The sequence below is a fragment of the Urocampus carinirostris genome, chromosome 10 (assembly GCF_059441175.1).
Source record: "Urocampus carinirostris isolate Australia breed hairy pipefish chromosome 10, RoL_Ucar_1.0, whole genome shotgun sequence".
Classification (NCBI taxonomy): Eukaryota; Metazoa; Chordata; class Actinopteri; order Syngnathiformes; family Syngnathidae; genus Urocampus; species Urocampus carinirostris.
In genome coordinates this window covers 20,731,204-20,746,171 of record NC_142358.1, presented here as the reverse complement: position 1 = coordinate 20,746,171, position 14,968 = coordinate 20,731,204, and the positions used below count along the sequence as shown (strand labels likewise).

Sequence of the window (14,968 nt, the reverse complement as noted above, 5' to 3'; positions counted from 1 at the left end):
TTTGCAACATCACAGCTTGATGTCAGAAGGTTCGTCAACATCCTTATCAGGTGGCCGCACACTTGTCTGCATGCGCTGGGTTTGGAAACCACAACATAACTAAAAAACACTAAATATGGAGTTAATAACACTGCAAATATATATTGTGAATATGTATGTGTATCAAGGCAATTATAAATGTATATCATGGCAAATATATAATAAAAAAGTACTTAAAATTATTCCTACTCTTGCAGACGTTAAGACTTATACCAAGCGATAACCTAGATTTAGGTGGGGAGAAATAGCTCTTTTAGAAGGTCTGCGTGGGCACAGCTGACCGACCTGTGAAAAGGATTTCAAGAATTTGAGGCGTTGCGATGCTCTACTGCAGGGGTGGCTAACCCGGTCCTGGAGAGCCGCACGTCCTGCATGTTTTGGAGGTTTCTCTGCTCCAACACAGGTGACGCCAATTTTCAGCTTGTTAGCAAGCTTTGTGAGAACTTGATAATGATCCAGGTGATTGGAATCACTTGTATTGGAGCAGAGAAACCTCCAAAACATGCAGGACATATGGCTCTCCAGGACCGGGTTAGCCACCCCTGCTCTACTGGGTCAAAGCCTTTGAGGAGATGTACCGTATTTTCCCCACTATGAGGCGCACCTAAAAGTCTTTATTTTTTTCAAAAGCTGACCATGCGCCTTATAATACAGTGCGCCTTATATATGACTCAATATCAAAATTCGCAAGGTCTCGCAACTTACGCAACAGCCGCCGACTCGATTTTCCCCCGAACGTGGAGTACTCCGCGGTGTATGCTGGGATTTATATACCGGCGTTTCATTGGCTAACCAATGTGTCAATCATCATTTGACTCGATCGCTATTGGCTAAAGTTATTCGGAGCCTCGGATAGGCTAGAGGGCCAAAACAAACCCTGCAATTGGCTGAAAAAGATGTGTCAATCATCAATTAAATCGATCGCTATTGGCTGAAGTTATTCGGAGCCTCGGATAGGCTAGAGGGCCAAAACAAACCCTGCAAATGGCCGAAAAAGATGTGTCCATCATCAGTTAAATCAATCGCTATTGGCTGAAGTTATTCGGAGCCTCAGATAGGATAGAGGGCCAAAACAAACCCTGCAATTGGCCGAAAAAGATGACTGAATAGCAAGCTTGCTAAACTACGCCATAAAGAAACATGTTTCATTAGTCTGTATTTGTAAATATTTTACTCTCCTGGATTTACTACACTCACGGTTGTAAGAAGACCATGGTTGCGTATCATTATTGAACGTGAGAACTTAGGTGAGCTATGCGGCTTTATATTTTCCCGGTATCTTGTTTTAGAACGATCTTGATGTTGCTGTGATGAGTTGTGAAATCAAACTCAATTCCATGTGTTTATTGTCATATGCACAGTAAAGTTGCGAGCGAAAAAGTAAATAGAAACTAAGGAATGGTTGGCATTTCTTGGATCCCAAACTTTAACCTTCCGAATGATATTTGAAATGATGCATTTGAGTGACATCGTACGGACACCCAATCCGCACGTGTCTGCAACACGTATTTGCTTCTTTGCAAGCTTTGGGAATGTTAAGGGGGTAATCAGTTTGACTGAATCATCTGACTGCGCCTTATCTATGGAAGATATAGGACGAAAAACTATTTTTTGGGGGTGCGCCCTATAGTGCGGAAAATACGGTACTCTGGTTTCGTGGACCACTGCTGGACATAGGTGTGATGCATCTTGGGAAGCGGAACGTCGCGTGACCGGGACACGCTCTTTGTCCAGCAGTTGCTTGGATCAGCGAAACAACAACAGCTACGCTTACGGTCACGGCACGTGCGGTCGCCCTTCCAGGTAAGAAAGCGTGGGTCACCGTCATCATAATGTCACAGTATCAGGATTGGCACGTTGCTCTGTTTTCAATGTCATGTCTATTTTCCTGGACTCTTCACAAAGTCATGATCACTTCTGACAGGTTTGAAAGCATGGCCTTAAAAGTTCTTGTCTTATACTGCTTCTGAAGGTATGTTGATACATGTATTTAAGTTCTGTATTTAATTGCTAATGTCAATGCATTCTTTGTTTAGGTGGAAGAGGTAGGTGGGCCAAGTGAGGAGGTGTTGGGGCCCTCTGCCATGTCCGGGCAATAAGCTGGCATGCAGAGGCACTGCAGGATTAGTTCTGTCATTAAGGATGCGAGAGGTGAGACTGAAAAAATCTCTAGCTTAGATTTCTCAAGGAAGTAAATTTGAAAAAGTTAAATCTTGAAGTCGAACATCTGAATTGAATCATTATTTTGCCCTTTTAAAAAGGTTTTGAAGTTAGCTTTAGCACCACGCTTAACTTTTGTGATTTTTGGACCAGTGATCAAAAATGTGAAGTCACACTTTTCTACATTCAATGAGGAAAAACGGTCTTAAAATGCTGGTCAGAACGTTAAATGGAGGGTCTCCATACACTAGTGGCAAGACCCCAGGGATTCCAAGGCCTGAAAAATCTCCCGTCGATGATAGTCCTGGGTGAAAACCGAGGCCAACCCAAGCACTGCTGCAAATGCGGCTAGTATGGGCATTTGGCTGATGTATGAGAAAATTGGATTTGTGGGAAATTGGAGAAATTAGACACTCTTAAAAAATGCACCAATGGCAGAAAGTGGAGAGAAAAACAACCCCCACAGGAACTGCCCAAAATCTTTTGCCAACATGATGAAAGCCGAAAAGAAGAGCACAAAGGTAAATTAAATGAATAAAGTTAATAAAATGCTCTGGGAAAATGTACACAACAAACTGAAAAATCATATTTCCTACCCGAAACGCTATTGGCCAGGGAGGGCTTGGGGGAGGGGCCAATTCGAAATTCCCTCAAAAATCTGCTTTGGCCAGGAGAAGAGGAATACGCAGCAGCCCCAACGCAAAACTTAAATTTCCCCTCCATTACCTACCATAGGGGTACTGGTGAGGTCAAACTGAGGATGGTGGCCACACCAGACCCACAAGTTGGTAGCTCGACGAAAAACTGGTCCCTGCAGGACAGGCCCTCAAGTGAATTGAGTGAAGTTGACTTGGAAGAGGCTGAGGAAAAAATTAATTTTACTTCTGAGCACGCAAGTAAACAGCTTGCACCTAACCGAACCCAGGTAAGAGAGGAAAGCTTGGAACTACAGACAGCGAGTCTTCGCCAGTGGGTCTCCAAATGAGATAACGTTTTGAAATGTTGTTCTACGCTACACCCCCAAGTCCGACACATGCACCAATTTTAATGAACCCCCCATGATAACGCCCCAGAGAATGGACCCGAGAGGGTGCCTGGATCCTTTCTCCGGAGCCCCGGTTTTACCCTAGCTTATTATTTCTTTTCTTTTTTTTTTTTTTTTTTTTTTTTTTTTTTTTTTACGATAGACCTCTTCCTCACTTGTGTTTTAAAATGATTTATATATTTGATCAATACCTATGAGCATCACTTTCTCTACTATCAATGTGAGATCAAAAGTTAGAGCCCACAGCGTTTTATCGTTTTTAAAAACCTTCAAAACAGATGTCTTTTTATTACAAGAATGCTGCATTCCCTTTTTAAAAAAAAACTATAAACGGTGGGAGGAGATTTGGCCATACCCATCGTTATGGAGTGGCTCAAACAAAAACCGTAACGATGGGGCGGCCATTTTATTAAACAACCCTCGACTTGTCTTAAAGGGGAGCACTGAGGTGAAAGACGGACGCGCAATTTTAGCAGGAATATCTTTTATAGGGCACGATTTTAACCTATTAAACATATACGGTCACAATGAAAAAAAACATGAGGCACGAGCTTCTAGAGGACCTGCAGTCCCACATGTTAGGCCAGATGCCACTAATCGTGGGAGGGGATTTTAATTGCATTTTAAGTAGAAAAGATAGGAGGGGGGCCGGTGAGCATTTTAAAGTTGACAAGACATCAAATTTATTACGAGACATGTGCCGGGTTTTTAGATTAGAAGACTGTTTTAAGTCCATGCATCCAAGAGAGGGCTTCACCTGGCTCAGTGGTGACTGCACCAGAGCCTCTCGAATAGATTATATATTTACACGGGGCTTGCCATTGAGTGATGCTAGATTAATTCCTCTCTTTTCAGATCACTGTCTACTGTCCTGCACACTCTCACTTTCATCGGGTGTGACTGTTGGGAGGGGTCTGTGGAAATTGAACTGCTCCCTGCTTGAAGATGAGGCTTTGGTCACCCAATAGAGAGCGGTACAAGGACTGGCAGACCCTTCAAGACTTGTACGATTCACGAGCACAATGGTGGGAGATGACAAAAAAACGGACGCAGACCTTTTTTAAAAACGCAGGGAAAAAGAAAAAACATAAAGAAAGAAAACGCATGTTGGGACTGCAAAAAAGACTTCAGCGTTATTTTAACCTAACACAAAAGGGGATGGATTTCAATGATGAAATCAAAGAGGTCAAACGAGAACTAAACTCCTTAGCCGAAATAAAAAGCAAAGGCATCATATTAAGGAGCAAAGAAAGAGAAATAGAGAAAGGGGAAAAATGTACACGCTACTTTTTCCCAAAAATGATGAGCAAGAGAGAGGGGCTTTTTAAACTCAAAAATGAAAAGGGGCTTTTTACAAAAGAAAGTCATGAAATAACCAATTTAGTTGAAGGGTATTACCAAAAATTGTATGAAAAAAAGGAAACACACGACAATGAAATGAGACATGTTTTAAATAACATATCAAAATCAGTGGGTCAAGACCCGCTTTTAACACCACCCTTTACCCTGGACCAACTAAATGAAAGTATAAAGAATTTTAAAAAAGGAAAATCACCGGGGGAAGACGGCCTCAGTCTGGAATTCTACCAGACCTTTTGGGACATTTTAGCACCGGACTTGTTGACTGTTTTTAACGAATTTTACAACCTCGACCACATGCCAGACAGTTTTAGATCAGGGATAGTGACTTTACTACACAAAAAGGGGGAAGAGACTGACCTAAACAACTGACGACGTATCACTCTTTTAAATGTGGACTGCAAACTTTTTAGCAAACTTTTAGCAACACGCATGTCGGCAGTTTTAGAGGACTTAATTGACCCAGATCAAACCTGTGCCATTGAGGGAAGGAAGATCAGCGACAGCCTCATGCTGATCCGTGACACCATCTGTTATGCGAGAGACAGAAACATGCGGCTAGTAGTCCTAAATTTAGACTTTGAGAAAGCTTTTGATCGGGTCTCGCACAGGTACCTTTTTAGGGTACTGCAAAAATGGGGCTTTCCTCAAAAATACCTTAAGTGGGTGGGACTGCTATACCGGGACGTATACAGCAAATTCATGGTTAACGGGAACTTGACAAAAGCAGTACAGATCAACTGCGGTGTACGTCAGGGTTGTCCCTTATCTGCCCTTCTCTATGTTCTTTGCATAGAACCTTTGGCACAGATTTTAAGAAAGGATCAAATTATTAATGGGATCAATATCCCGGGAGGTAGGGGCCAAATTATTAAATGTGTGTTATACATGGACGATTTTAATATTTTATGTACGGACCTTTTATCCGTCACATGAGCCCTCGACTTGACTGACCTGTTTAGGAGAGCGTCTGGGTCAAAGCTCAATCGTGAAAAGACTCAGGCGCAGTTTTACGGACCATGGACAGCAACAGAAAAGGCAGGACTCCCACTGACCGTTTTAAAGACTGACCAGAAAATCTTGGGAATAAAATTTAATATGAACGGGGAGGGTGAGACTAACTGGGATGACGTGGCAGGGAAAGTTAGGCAAAGGCTTGGTTTTTGGAGCCTAAGGAAACTGACGCTAGAAGGAAAGGTTTTAATCATTAAAGCGGTTATTCTGCCATTGCTTTTACCAATTAGTTCTGTTTTTATGCCCAAAAGAAAGGTGCTCTTAGAGTTGGACCGAGCCATTTTTTACTTTATCTGGGGTTCAAAGTGGGAAAGGTTAAAGAGGGAAACTATGAAAATGAAAAAGGACAAAGGGGGCAAAGGGGTGCCTGATCTCCAGCTCTTCCTGGGGAGCAGGTACGTCTCCCTCCATTTTCAAAATGCTGTGGGCCCATCCAGAAACCCGAAAAGTCAAGCGATGACTCGTTTCTGGATGGGCTCGTACTTGCGTAGGTTGAAACTGATACCACGTAATCTCGCAACACCAGTGTCTTTTAACTTGTCACCAGCACATTCTTTTATTCAGAAATTTTTAAAAAAATTTGATTTGGAAACACAAGATGGTCACCTTTTACAAAATCACAGAGCTCTTGTTTCTATTGTGCAGGAGCGAGCAACAGTGAGTCCTGTGCGGGGGCTTGGTTTCGGCGAGCCCACAACAGTTTGGCGCAACATGAACCATCCTGCCCTCCCAAACAGACTGCGGGACCTCCCAGTCAGGTCCGTCATGCACTCCCGAGGAATGTCAGCGATCTCAACCTGCCCCCGACCTGGCTGTGGCGCCCAGGAGTCGGTGAGGCACCTCCTTTGGGAGTGCAGCGCTGCCGAGGACCTGTGGGCAACAGCCGGCCACCTAAGAAAATTCCCGGACCTGCCAGCAGGGGAGGTCCTTGACGCACAGTACGTGCTATATGGGGTGAGCCGGTCGAAAAAGTCGCAGGAGGACTTTGCCAAAGACTGGCTCACCCTCGCCGCCATCAAAGACGCCATCTGGACCTCCAGAAACCTGCTGGTAGGGAGGCGCAGGCAGATCCCCCCCCGTGGCTGTGCTCCAAATGGCTGCAGACACCATCCGACTTCTGCGGGCGGCAAGCCAAGGACGCAGCCACAAAGAAGCGTCGTCTGCGCCCGCCCGGAGGAGGGAACCGGAGCTTCACTGTGAAGGTCCCGGTAGCAACGGCCTGGCTCTCCGGGTGGTTGAGGAGGGTAGGAGCAAGAAGGGAGAGGACCTCCTCTGAGCGCCCCGGGCAGTGTACTGGAAGATGCTGTTTGGGAGGGTGGGATGAAGTCCCACTTGAGAAGACAGAACTGTGCTCCTGCACAATAGAAACAACAAAACAAATGAAAGTGTTTTTAACTGTACAGTAAATGTGTTTTTTCTTTTCTTAAAGATCTAAATTCAATTATGCTCCATATTGGAGTACTGTGAATGTGCTGTTTTAAGTGACAATAAATTTTGTTCAAAAAAAAAATCTGTTCTTATCAGTTTAATATCTGATACGTTCCCCATGTGGGGGACCATATATTAAATTGATTTTTGAAACTGGGAGATGGAACAGGGGCTTGCCCCGTCCACTCCACGCATCGACCCGGTATGGCAGTTTCTCTGGGTACGGTGAATTCCCTACCAAAATGTTGATGAGAAAACCCACTGTTCCTCAGACTCCGTTCCCTAGCCAGCGCCCCACTCTCAAGATCGTGTACGCGCTTTCCCCTGTTAGACTGTCAATACAATTGACTGGACTGTAGACGTGCGTCACCAGTGAGAAAAGACTCCCGTGTGTGTTTCGCCATGCTGATAATGCTCCGTGAGCGCGACGTTCGGGAGTAGCGCCCTAATCGCAGCAGAATCTCAGTTGGGGTACATTCCCTGGCTCGTTTGTTAGCTCGCTCGTTCGTTCGTTTGTTCGTTCGTTCGTTCAAAGAAATACCTTTAAACGTTCTGAAAAAAAGCCCATATTTCCTTCCAGCTAACGTTCAAGGGGACAGGCTGATCCAGCGTCATGCTCGCCAAGAACCGTATTCTACTTTCTAGCCCAATCGCTTTGAATGGCCAAGGCAGTGAGGGGCCTCCAGTCAGCCAGCATCGTTTACGTTTCAACTTCTTTACCTCGTTCAGACAACGTTTGTCGATTGGCACGGGAACGGGAAGTCGACACGTTTAACGACGAAACCCTGTGTTTGGTGGGTCCGGCGGGCGATAGGGGCGACTGTTAGGCACTGTGGCGCGCAGTCACTCTTGTTTCTCTTCAGACCGTACAAATCTTTCGCCTTTTACTAAAGATTTCCGTGGGGAGGAACAGCAAGAGTCATTTCCAATTTTTAGAGGTTCTGCGTAGGCAGAGCTGACCGACCTGTGAAAAAGATTTCAAGGGTTCCGGCGAGAACCCGGGTCGGAACCCGAGGCGGGTCGTGCCCTGTCGTTCCGCAGACCTCCGCACGAGTCGTGCCGGAGCGCCGGCGGCTCAGAGCCCGGGACGGGTCGTGCCCTGTCGTTGCGCGGAACCCCGCACCAGATGTGTTTGATGCATCATGGGAGCGGACTTTCCCGTGACCGGGACGGGCTCTCCGCCTGCCCCGGCAGTTGCTCGGTTCAGCTTGAAACAACGACAGCTGTGTAGCGGTCAAGGCCCTTCCAGGTGCGAAAGCTCAGGAGCACCGTCATCACGACATCGCTGTGTCGGGATTGGCTCGGTGCTCTGTTTTCCTTAAGGGCTATCGCTTCTCGGCCTTTTGGCTAAGATCAAGTGTAGTATCTGTTCTTATCAGTTTAATATCTGATACGTTCCCCATGTGGGGGACCATATATTAAATTGATTTTTGAAACTGGGAGATGGAACAGGGGCTTGCTCCGTCCACTCCACGCATCGACCCGGTATTGCAGTATCTCTGGGAACGGTGCATTCCCTACTAAAATGTTGACGAGAAAACCCACTGTTCCTCAGACTCCGTTCCCTAGCCAGCGCCCCACTCTCAAGATCGTGTACCGAGTCCGCATCGCGGACACGGGAGCCGGGAAAGCAGGTTGCTGCGTCCTCTCCAGCATCGACCTGGTTGTGTTTCAAGGCACTGCCCGTTTCCTACAACAGTGTGAAGCACAACGGCAGGCGGCCGACCTGTCGTGCCCAACACCCGTCGGCCGCACGAGACTTCCTCGGGGAGGACTACACCCTGGCTTAAAACGGGGCGAGCGTGGATGAGAGTCCTCCCGGTGCCGCCCCCAACTCATACTTACCTGGCAGGGGAGATACTATGATCATGAAGGTAGTTCTCCCAGGGTGAGACTTTGTCATTGCACTCCGATCAGGCTGACCTCTGCGAATTCCCCAAATGTGGGAATCTCGACTGCAAAATTTCTGGTAGTGGGGGACTGCGTACGCGCTTTCCCCTGTTAGACTGTCAAATACAATTGACTGGACTGTAGACGTGCGTCACCAGTGAGAAAAGACTCCCGTGTGTGTTTCGCCATGCTGATAATGCTCCGTGAGCGCGACGTTCGGGAGTAGCGCCCTAATCGCAGCAGAATCTCAGTTGGGGTACATTCCCTGGCTCGTTTGTTAGCTCGCTCGTTCGTTCGTTCAAAGAAATACCTTTAAACGTTCTGAAAAAAAGCCCATATTTCCTTCCAGCTAACGTTCAAGGGGACAGGCTGATCCAGCGTCATGCTCGCCAAGAACCGTATTCTACTTTCTAGCCCAATCGCTTTGAAGGGCCAAGGCAGTGAGGGGCCTCCAGTCAGCCAGCATCGTTTACGTTTCAACTTCTTTACCTCGTTCAGACAACGTTTGTCGATCGGCACGGGAACGGGAAGTCGACACGTTTAACGACGAAACCCTGTGTTTGGTGGGTCCGGCGGGCGATAGTGGCGACTGTTAGGCACTGTGGCGCGCAGTCACTCTTGTTTCTCTTCAGACCGTACAAATCTTTCGCCTTTTACTAAAGATTTCCGTGGGGAGGAACAGCAAGAGTCATTTCCAATTTTTAGAGGTTCTGCGTAGGCAGAGCTGACCGACATGTGAAAAAGATTTCAAGGGTTCCGGCGAGAACCCGGGTCGGAACCCGAGGCGGGTCGTGCCCTGTCGTTCCGCAGACCTCCGCACGAGTCGTGCCGGAGCGCCGGCAGCTCAGAGCCCGGGACGGGTCGTGCCCTGTCGTTGCGCGGAACCCCGCACCAGATGTGTTTGATGCATCATGGGAGCGGACTTTCCCGTGACCGGGACGGGCTCTCCGCCTGCCCCGGCAGTTGCTCGGTTCAGCTTGAAACAACGACAGCTGTGTAGCGGTCAAGGCCCTTCCAGGTGCGAAAGCTCAGGAGCACCGTCATCACGACATCGCTGTGTCGGGATTGGCTCGGTGCTCTGTTTTCCTTAAGGGCTATCGCTTCTCGGCCTTTTGGCTAAGATCAAGTGTAGTATCTGTTCTTATCAGTTTAATATCTGATACATCCCCCATGTGGGGGACCATATATTAAATTGATTTTTGAAACTGGGAGATGGAACAGGGGCTTGCTCCGTCCACTCCACGCATCGACCCGGTATTGCAGTATCTCTGGGAACGGTGCATTCCCTACTAAAATGTTGACGAGAAAACCCACTGTTCCTCAGACTCCGTTCCCTAGCCAGCGCCCCACTCTCAAGATCGTGTACCGAGTCCGCATCGCGGACACGGGAGCCGGGAAAGCAGGTTGCTGCGTCCTCTCCAGCATCGACCTAGTTGTGTTTCAAGGCACTGCCCGTTTCCTACAACAGTGTGAAGCACAACGGCAGGCGGCCGACCTGTCGTGCCCAACACCCGTCGGCCGCACGAGACTTCCTCGGGGAGGACTACACCCTGGCTTAAAACGGGGCGAGCGTGGATGAGAGTCCTCCCGGTGCCGCCCCCAACTCATACTTACCTGGCAGGGGAGATACTATGATCATGAAGGTAGTTCTCCCAGGGTGAGGCTTTGTCATTGCACTCCGATCAGGCTGACCTCTGCGAATTCCCCAAATGTGGGAATCTTGACTGCAAAATTTCTGGTAGTGGGGGACTGCGTACGCGCTTTCCCCTGTTAGACTGTCAAATACAATTGACTGGACTGTAGACGTGCGTCACCAGTGAGAAAAGACTCCCGTGTGTGTTTCGCCATGCTGATAATGCTCCGTGAGCGCGACGTTCGGGAGTAGCGCCCTAATCGCAGCAGAATCTCAGTTGGGGTACATTCCCTGGCTCGTTTGTTAGCTCGTTCGTTCGTTCGTTCAAAGAAATACCTTTAAACGTTCTGAAAAAAAGCCCATATTTCCTTCCAGCTAACGTTCAAGGGGACAGGCTGATCCAGCGTCATGCTCGCCAAGAACCGTATTCTACTTTCTAGCCCAATCGCTTTGAATGGCCAAGGCAGTGAGGGGCCTCCAGTCAGCCAGCATCGTTTACGTTTCAACTTCTTTACCTCGTTCAGACAACGTTTGTCGATCGGCACGGGAACGGGAAGTCGACACGTTTAACGACGAAACCCTGTGTTTGGTGGGTCCGGCGGGCGATAGGGGCGACTGTTAGGCACTGTGGCGCGCAGTCACTCTTGTTTCTCTTCAGACCGTACAAATCTTTCGCCTTTTACTAAAGATTTCCGTGGGGAGGAACAGCAAGAGTCATTTCCAATTTTTAGAGGTTCTGCGTAGGCAGAGCTGACCGACCTGTGAAAAAGATTTCAAGGGTTCCGGCGAGAACCCGGGTCGGAACCCGAGGCGGGTCGTGCCCTGTCGTTCCGCAGACCTCCGCACGAGTCGTGCCGGAGCGCCGGCGGCTCAGAGCCCGGGACGGGTCGTGCCCTGTCGTTGCGCGGAACCCCGCACCAGATGTGTTTGATGCATCATGGGAGCGGACTTTCCCGTGACCGGGACGGGCTCTCCGCCTGCCCCGGCAGTTGCTCGGTTCAGCTTGAAACAACGACAGCTGTGTAGCGGTCAAGGCCCTTCCAGGTGCGAAAGCTCAGGAGCACCGTCATCACGACATCGCTGTGTCGGGATTGGCTCGGTGCTCTGTTTTCCTTAAGGGCTATCGCTTCTCGGCCTTTTGGCTAAGATCAAGTGTAGTATCTGTTCTTATCAGTTTAATATCTGATACGTCCCCCATGTGGGGGACCATATATTAAATTGATTTTTGAAACTGGGAGATGGAACAGGGGCTTGCTCCGTTCACTCCACGCATCGACCCGGTATTGCAGTATCTCTGGGAACGGTGCATTCCCTACCAAAATGTTGACGAGAAAACCCACTGTTCCTCAGACTCCGTTCCCTAGCCAGCGCCCCACTCTCAAGATCGTGTACCGAGTCCGCATCGTGGACACGGGAGCCGGGAAAGCAGGTTGCTGCGTCCTCTCCAGCATCGACCTGGTTGTGTTTCAAGGCACTGCCCGTTCCCTACAACAGTGTGAAGCACAACGGCAGGCGGCCGACCTGTCGTGCCCAACACCCGTCGGCCGCACGAGACTTCCTCGGGGAGGACTACACCCTGGCTTAAAACGGGGCGAGCGTGGATGAGAGTCCTCCCGGTGCCGCCCCCAACTCATACTTACCTGGCAGGGGAGATACTATGATCATGAAGGTAGTTCTCCCAGGGTGAGGCTTTGTCATTGCACTCCGATCAGGCTGACCTCTGCGAATTCCCCAAATGTGGGAATCTCGACTGCAAAATTTCTGGTAGTGGGGGACTGCGTACGCGCTTTCCCCTGTTAGACTGTCAAATACAATTGACTGGACTGTAGACGTGCGTCACCAGTGAGAAAAGACTCCCGTGTGTGTTTCGCCATGCTGATAATGCTCCGTGAGCGCGACGTTCGGGAGTAGCGCCCTAATCGCAGCAGAATCTCAGTTGGGGTACATTCCCTGGCTCGTTTGTTAGCTCGCTCGTTCGTTCGTTTGTTCGTTCGTTCGTTCAAAGAAATACCTTTAAACGTTCTGAAAAAAAGCCCATATTTCCTTCCAGCTAACGTTCAAGGGGACAGGCTGATCCAGCGTCATGCTCGCCAAGAACCGTATTCTACTTTCTAGCCCAATCGCTTTGAATGGCCAAGGCAGTGAGGGGCCTCCAGTCAGCCAGCATCGTTTACGTTTCAACTTCTTTACCTCGTTCAGACAACGTTTGTCGATTGGCACGGGAACGGGAAGTCGACACGTTTAACGACGAAACCCTGTGTTTGGTGGGTCCGGCGGGCGATAGGGGCGACTGTTAGGCACTGTGGCGCGCAGTCACTCTTGTTTCTCTTCAGACCGTACAAATCTTTCGCCTTTTACTAAAGATTTCCGTGGGGAGGAACAGCAAGAGTCATTTCCAATTTTTAGAGGTTCTGCGTAGGCAGAGCTGACCGACCTGTGAAAAAGATTTCAAGGGTTCCGGCGAGAACCCGGGTCGGAACCCGAGGCGGGTCGTGCCCTGTCGTTCCGCAGACCTCCGCACGAGTCGTGCCGGAGCGCCGGCGGCTCAGAGCCCGGGACGGGTCGTGCCCTGTCGTTGCGCGGAACCCCGCACCAGATGTGTTTGATGCATCATGGGAGCGGACTTTCCCGTGACCGGGACGGGCTCTCCGCCTGCCCCGGCAGTTGCTCGGTTCAGCTTGAAACAACGACAGCTGTGTAGCGGTCAAGGCCCTTCCAGGTGCGAAAGCTCAGGAGCACCGTCATCACGACATCGCTGTGTCGGGATTGGCTCGGTGCTCTGTTTTCCTTAAGGGCTATCGCTTCTCGGCCTTTTGGCTAAGATCAAGTGTAGTATCTGTTCTTATCAGTTTAATATCTGATACGTCCCCCATGTGGGGGACCATATATTAAATTGATTTTTGTAACTGGGAGATGGAACAGGGGCTTGCTCCGTCCACTCCACGCATCCACCCGGTATTGCAGTATCTCTGGGAACGGTGCATTCCCTACTAAAATGTTGACGAGAAAACCCACTGTTCCTCAGACTCCGTTCCCTAGCCAGCGCCCCACTCTCAAGATCGTGTACCGAGTCCGCATCGCGGACACGGGAGCCGGGAAAGCAGGTTGCTGCGTCCTCTCCAGCATCGACCTGGTTGTGTTTCAAGGCACTGCCCGTTTCCTACAACAGTGTGAAGCACAACGGCAGGCGGCCGACCTGTCGTGCCCAACACCCGTCGGCCGCACGAGACTTCCTCGGGGAGGACTACACCCTGGCTTAAAACGGGGCGAGCGTGGATGAGAGTCCTCCCGGTGCCGCCCCCAACTCATACTTACCTGGCTGGGGAGATACTATGATCATGAAGGTAGTTCTCCCAGGGTGAGACTTTGTCATTGCACTCCGATCAGGCTGACCTCTGCGAATTCCCCAAATGTGGGAATCTCGACTGCAAAATTTCTGGTAGTGGGGGACTGCGTACGCGCTTTCCCCTGTTAGACTGTCAAATACAATTGACTGGACTGTAGACGTGCGTCACCAGTGAGAAAAGACTCCCGTGTGTGTTTCGCCATGCTGATAATGCTCCGTGAGCGCGACGTTCGGGAGTAGCGCCCTAATCGCAGCAGAATCTCAGTTGGGGTACATTCCCTGGCTCGTTTGTTAGCTCGCTCGTTCGTTCGTTCAAAGAAATACCTTTAAACGTTCTGAAAAAAAGCCCATATTTCCTTCCAGCTAACGTTCAAGGGGACAGGCTGATCCAGCGTCATGCTCGCCAAGAACCGTATTCTACTTTCTAGCCCAATCGCTTTGAATGGCCAAGGCAGTGAGGGGCCTCCAGTCAGCCAGCATCGTTTACGTTTCAACTTCTTTACCTCGTTCAGACAACGTTTGTCGATCGGCACGGGAACGGGAAGTCGACACGTTTAACGACGAAACCCTGTGTTTGGTGGGTCCGGCGGGCGATAGGGGCGACTGTTAGGCACTGTGGCGCGCAGTCACTCTTGTTTCTCTTCAGACCGTACAAATCTTTCGCCTTTTACTAAAGATTTCCGTGGGGAGGAACAGCAAGAGTCATTTCCAATTTTTAGAGGTTCTGCGTAGGCAGAGCTGACCGACCTGTGAAAAAGATTTCAAGGGTTCCGGCGAGAACCCGGGTCGGAACCCGAGGCGGGTCGTGCCCTGTCGTTCCGCAGACCTCCGCACGAGTCGTGCCGGAGCGCCGGCGGCTCAGAGCCCGGGACGGGTCGTGCCCTGTCGTTGCGCGGAACCCCGCACCAGATGTGTTTGATGCATCATGGGAGCGGACTTTCCCGTGACCGGGACGGGCTCTCCGCCTGCCCCGGCAGTTGCTCGGTTCAGCTTGAAACAACGACAGCTGTGTAGCGGTCAAGGCCCTTCCAGGTGCGAAAGCTCAGGAGCACCG

General features: G+C 49.6%; 1 protein-coding gene and 14 non-coding genes across 16 annotated transcripts in view; all 15 read left to right on the top strand.

Moving 5' to 3' along the window:
* Window positions 1–1,922: 1,922 nt before the first annotated feature.
* The window catches only part of LOC148358336 (uncharacterized), a 30,057-nt gene continuing 17,011 nt past the window's right edge, over window positions 1,923–14,968 (top strand). Inside the window, exons 1-3 of one of the 2 annotated variants that reach the window (XM_088345918.1) lie at window positions 1,923–2,011; window positions 2,076–2,190; window positions 6,263–7,114. In XM_088345918.1, the coding sequence (XP_088202044.1) occupies window positions 2,182–2,190; window positions 6,263–6,817 (564 nt within the window). In that variant the 5' untranslated portion in view covers window positions 1,923–2,011; window positions 2,076–2,181 and the 3' untranslated portion in view covers window positions 6,818–7,114. Of the gene's footprint in view, window positions 2,012–2,075; window positions 2,191–6,262; window positions 7,115–14,968 lie in introns of those variants that run through there. The other variant, XM_088345917.1, reaches the window with a different exon arrangement.
* Window positions 7,095–7,281, top strand: LOC148358371 (U2 spliceosomal RNA). The gene has a single exon (XR_015851903.1). It is a non-coding gene; the product is annotated as a U2 spliceosomal RNA (small nuclear RNA).
* On the top strand, window positions 7,889–8,002 carry LOC148358370 (U5 spliceosomal RNA). The gene has a single exon (XR_015851780.1). It is a non-coding gene; the product is annotated as a U5 spliceosomal RNA (small nuclear RNA).
* Window positions 8,373–8,564, top strand: LOC148358369 (U2 spliceosomal RNA). The gene has a single exon (XR_015851847.1). It is a non-coding gene; the product is annotated as a U2 spliceosomal RNA (small nuclear RNA).
* Window positions 8,883–9,046, top strand: LOC148358368 (U1 spliceosomal RNA). The gene has a single exon (XR_015851665.1). It is a non-coding gene; the product is annotated as a U1 spliceosomal RNA (small nuclear RNA).
* Window positions 9,548–9,661, top strand: LOC148358367 (U5 spliceosomal RNA). The gene has a single exon (XR_015851779.1). It is a non-coding gene; the product is annotated as a U5 spliceosomal RNA (small nuclear RNA).
* LOC148358366 (U2 spliceosomal RNA) lies at window positions 10,032–10,223 on the top strand. Its single transcript, XR_015851849.1, has one exon. It is a non-coding gene; the product is annotated as a U2 spliceosomal RNA (small nuclear RNA).
* LOC148358365 (U1 spliceosomal RNA) lies at window positions 10,542–10,705 on the top strand. Its single transcript, XR_015851647.1, has one exon. It is a non-coding gene; the product is annotated as a U1 spliceosomal RNA (small nuclear RNA).
* Window positions 11,207–11,320, top strand: LOC148358364 (U5 spliceosomal RNA). The gene has a single exon (XR_015851778.1). It is a non-coding gene; the product is annotated as a U5 spliceosomal RNA (small nuclear RNA).
* On the top strand, window positions 11,691–11,882 carry LOC148358363 (U2 spliceosomal RNA). Its single transcript, XR_015851840.1, has one exon. It is a non-coding gene; the product is annotated as a U2 spliceosomal RNA (small nuclear RNA).
* On the top strand, window positions 12,201–12,364 carry LOC148358362 (U1 spliceosomal RNA). Its single transcript, XR_015851634.1, has one exon. It is a non-coding gene; the product is annotated as a U1 spliceosomal RNA (small nuclear RNA).
* LOC148358361 (U5 spliceosomal RNA) lies at window positions 12,882–12,995 on the top strand. Its single transcript, XR_015851777.1, has one exon. It is a non-coding gene; the product is annotated as a U5 spliceosomal RNA (small nuclear RNA).
* Window positions 13,366–13,557, top strand: LOC148358360 (U2 spliceosomal RNA). Its single transcript, XR_015851866.1, has one exon. It is a non-coding gene; the product is annotated as a U2 spliceosomal RNA (small nuclear RNA).
* Window positions 13,876–14,039, top strand: LOC148358359 (U1 spliceosomal RNA). Its single transcript, XR_015851669.1, has one exon. It is a non-coding gene; the product is annotated as a U1 spliceosomal RNA (small nuclear RNA).
* LOC148358358 (U5 spliceosomal RNA) lies at window positions 14,541–14,654 on the top strand. The gene has a single exon (XR_015851776.1). It is a non-coding gene; the product is annotated as a U5 spliceosomal RNA (small nuclear RNA).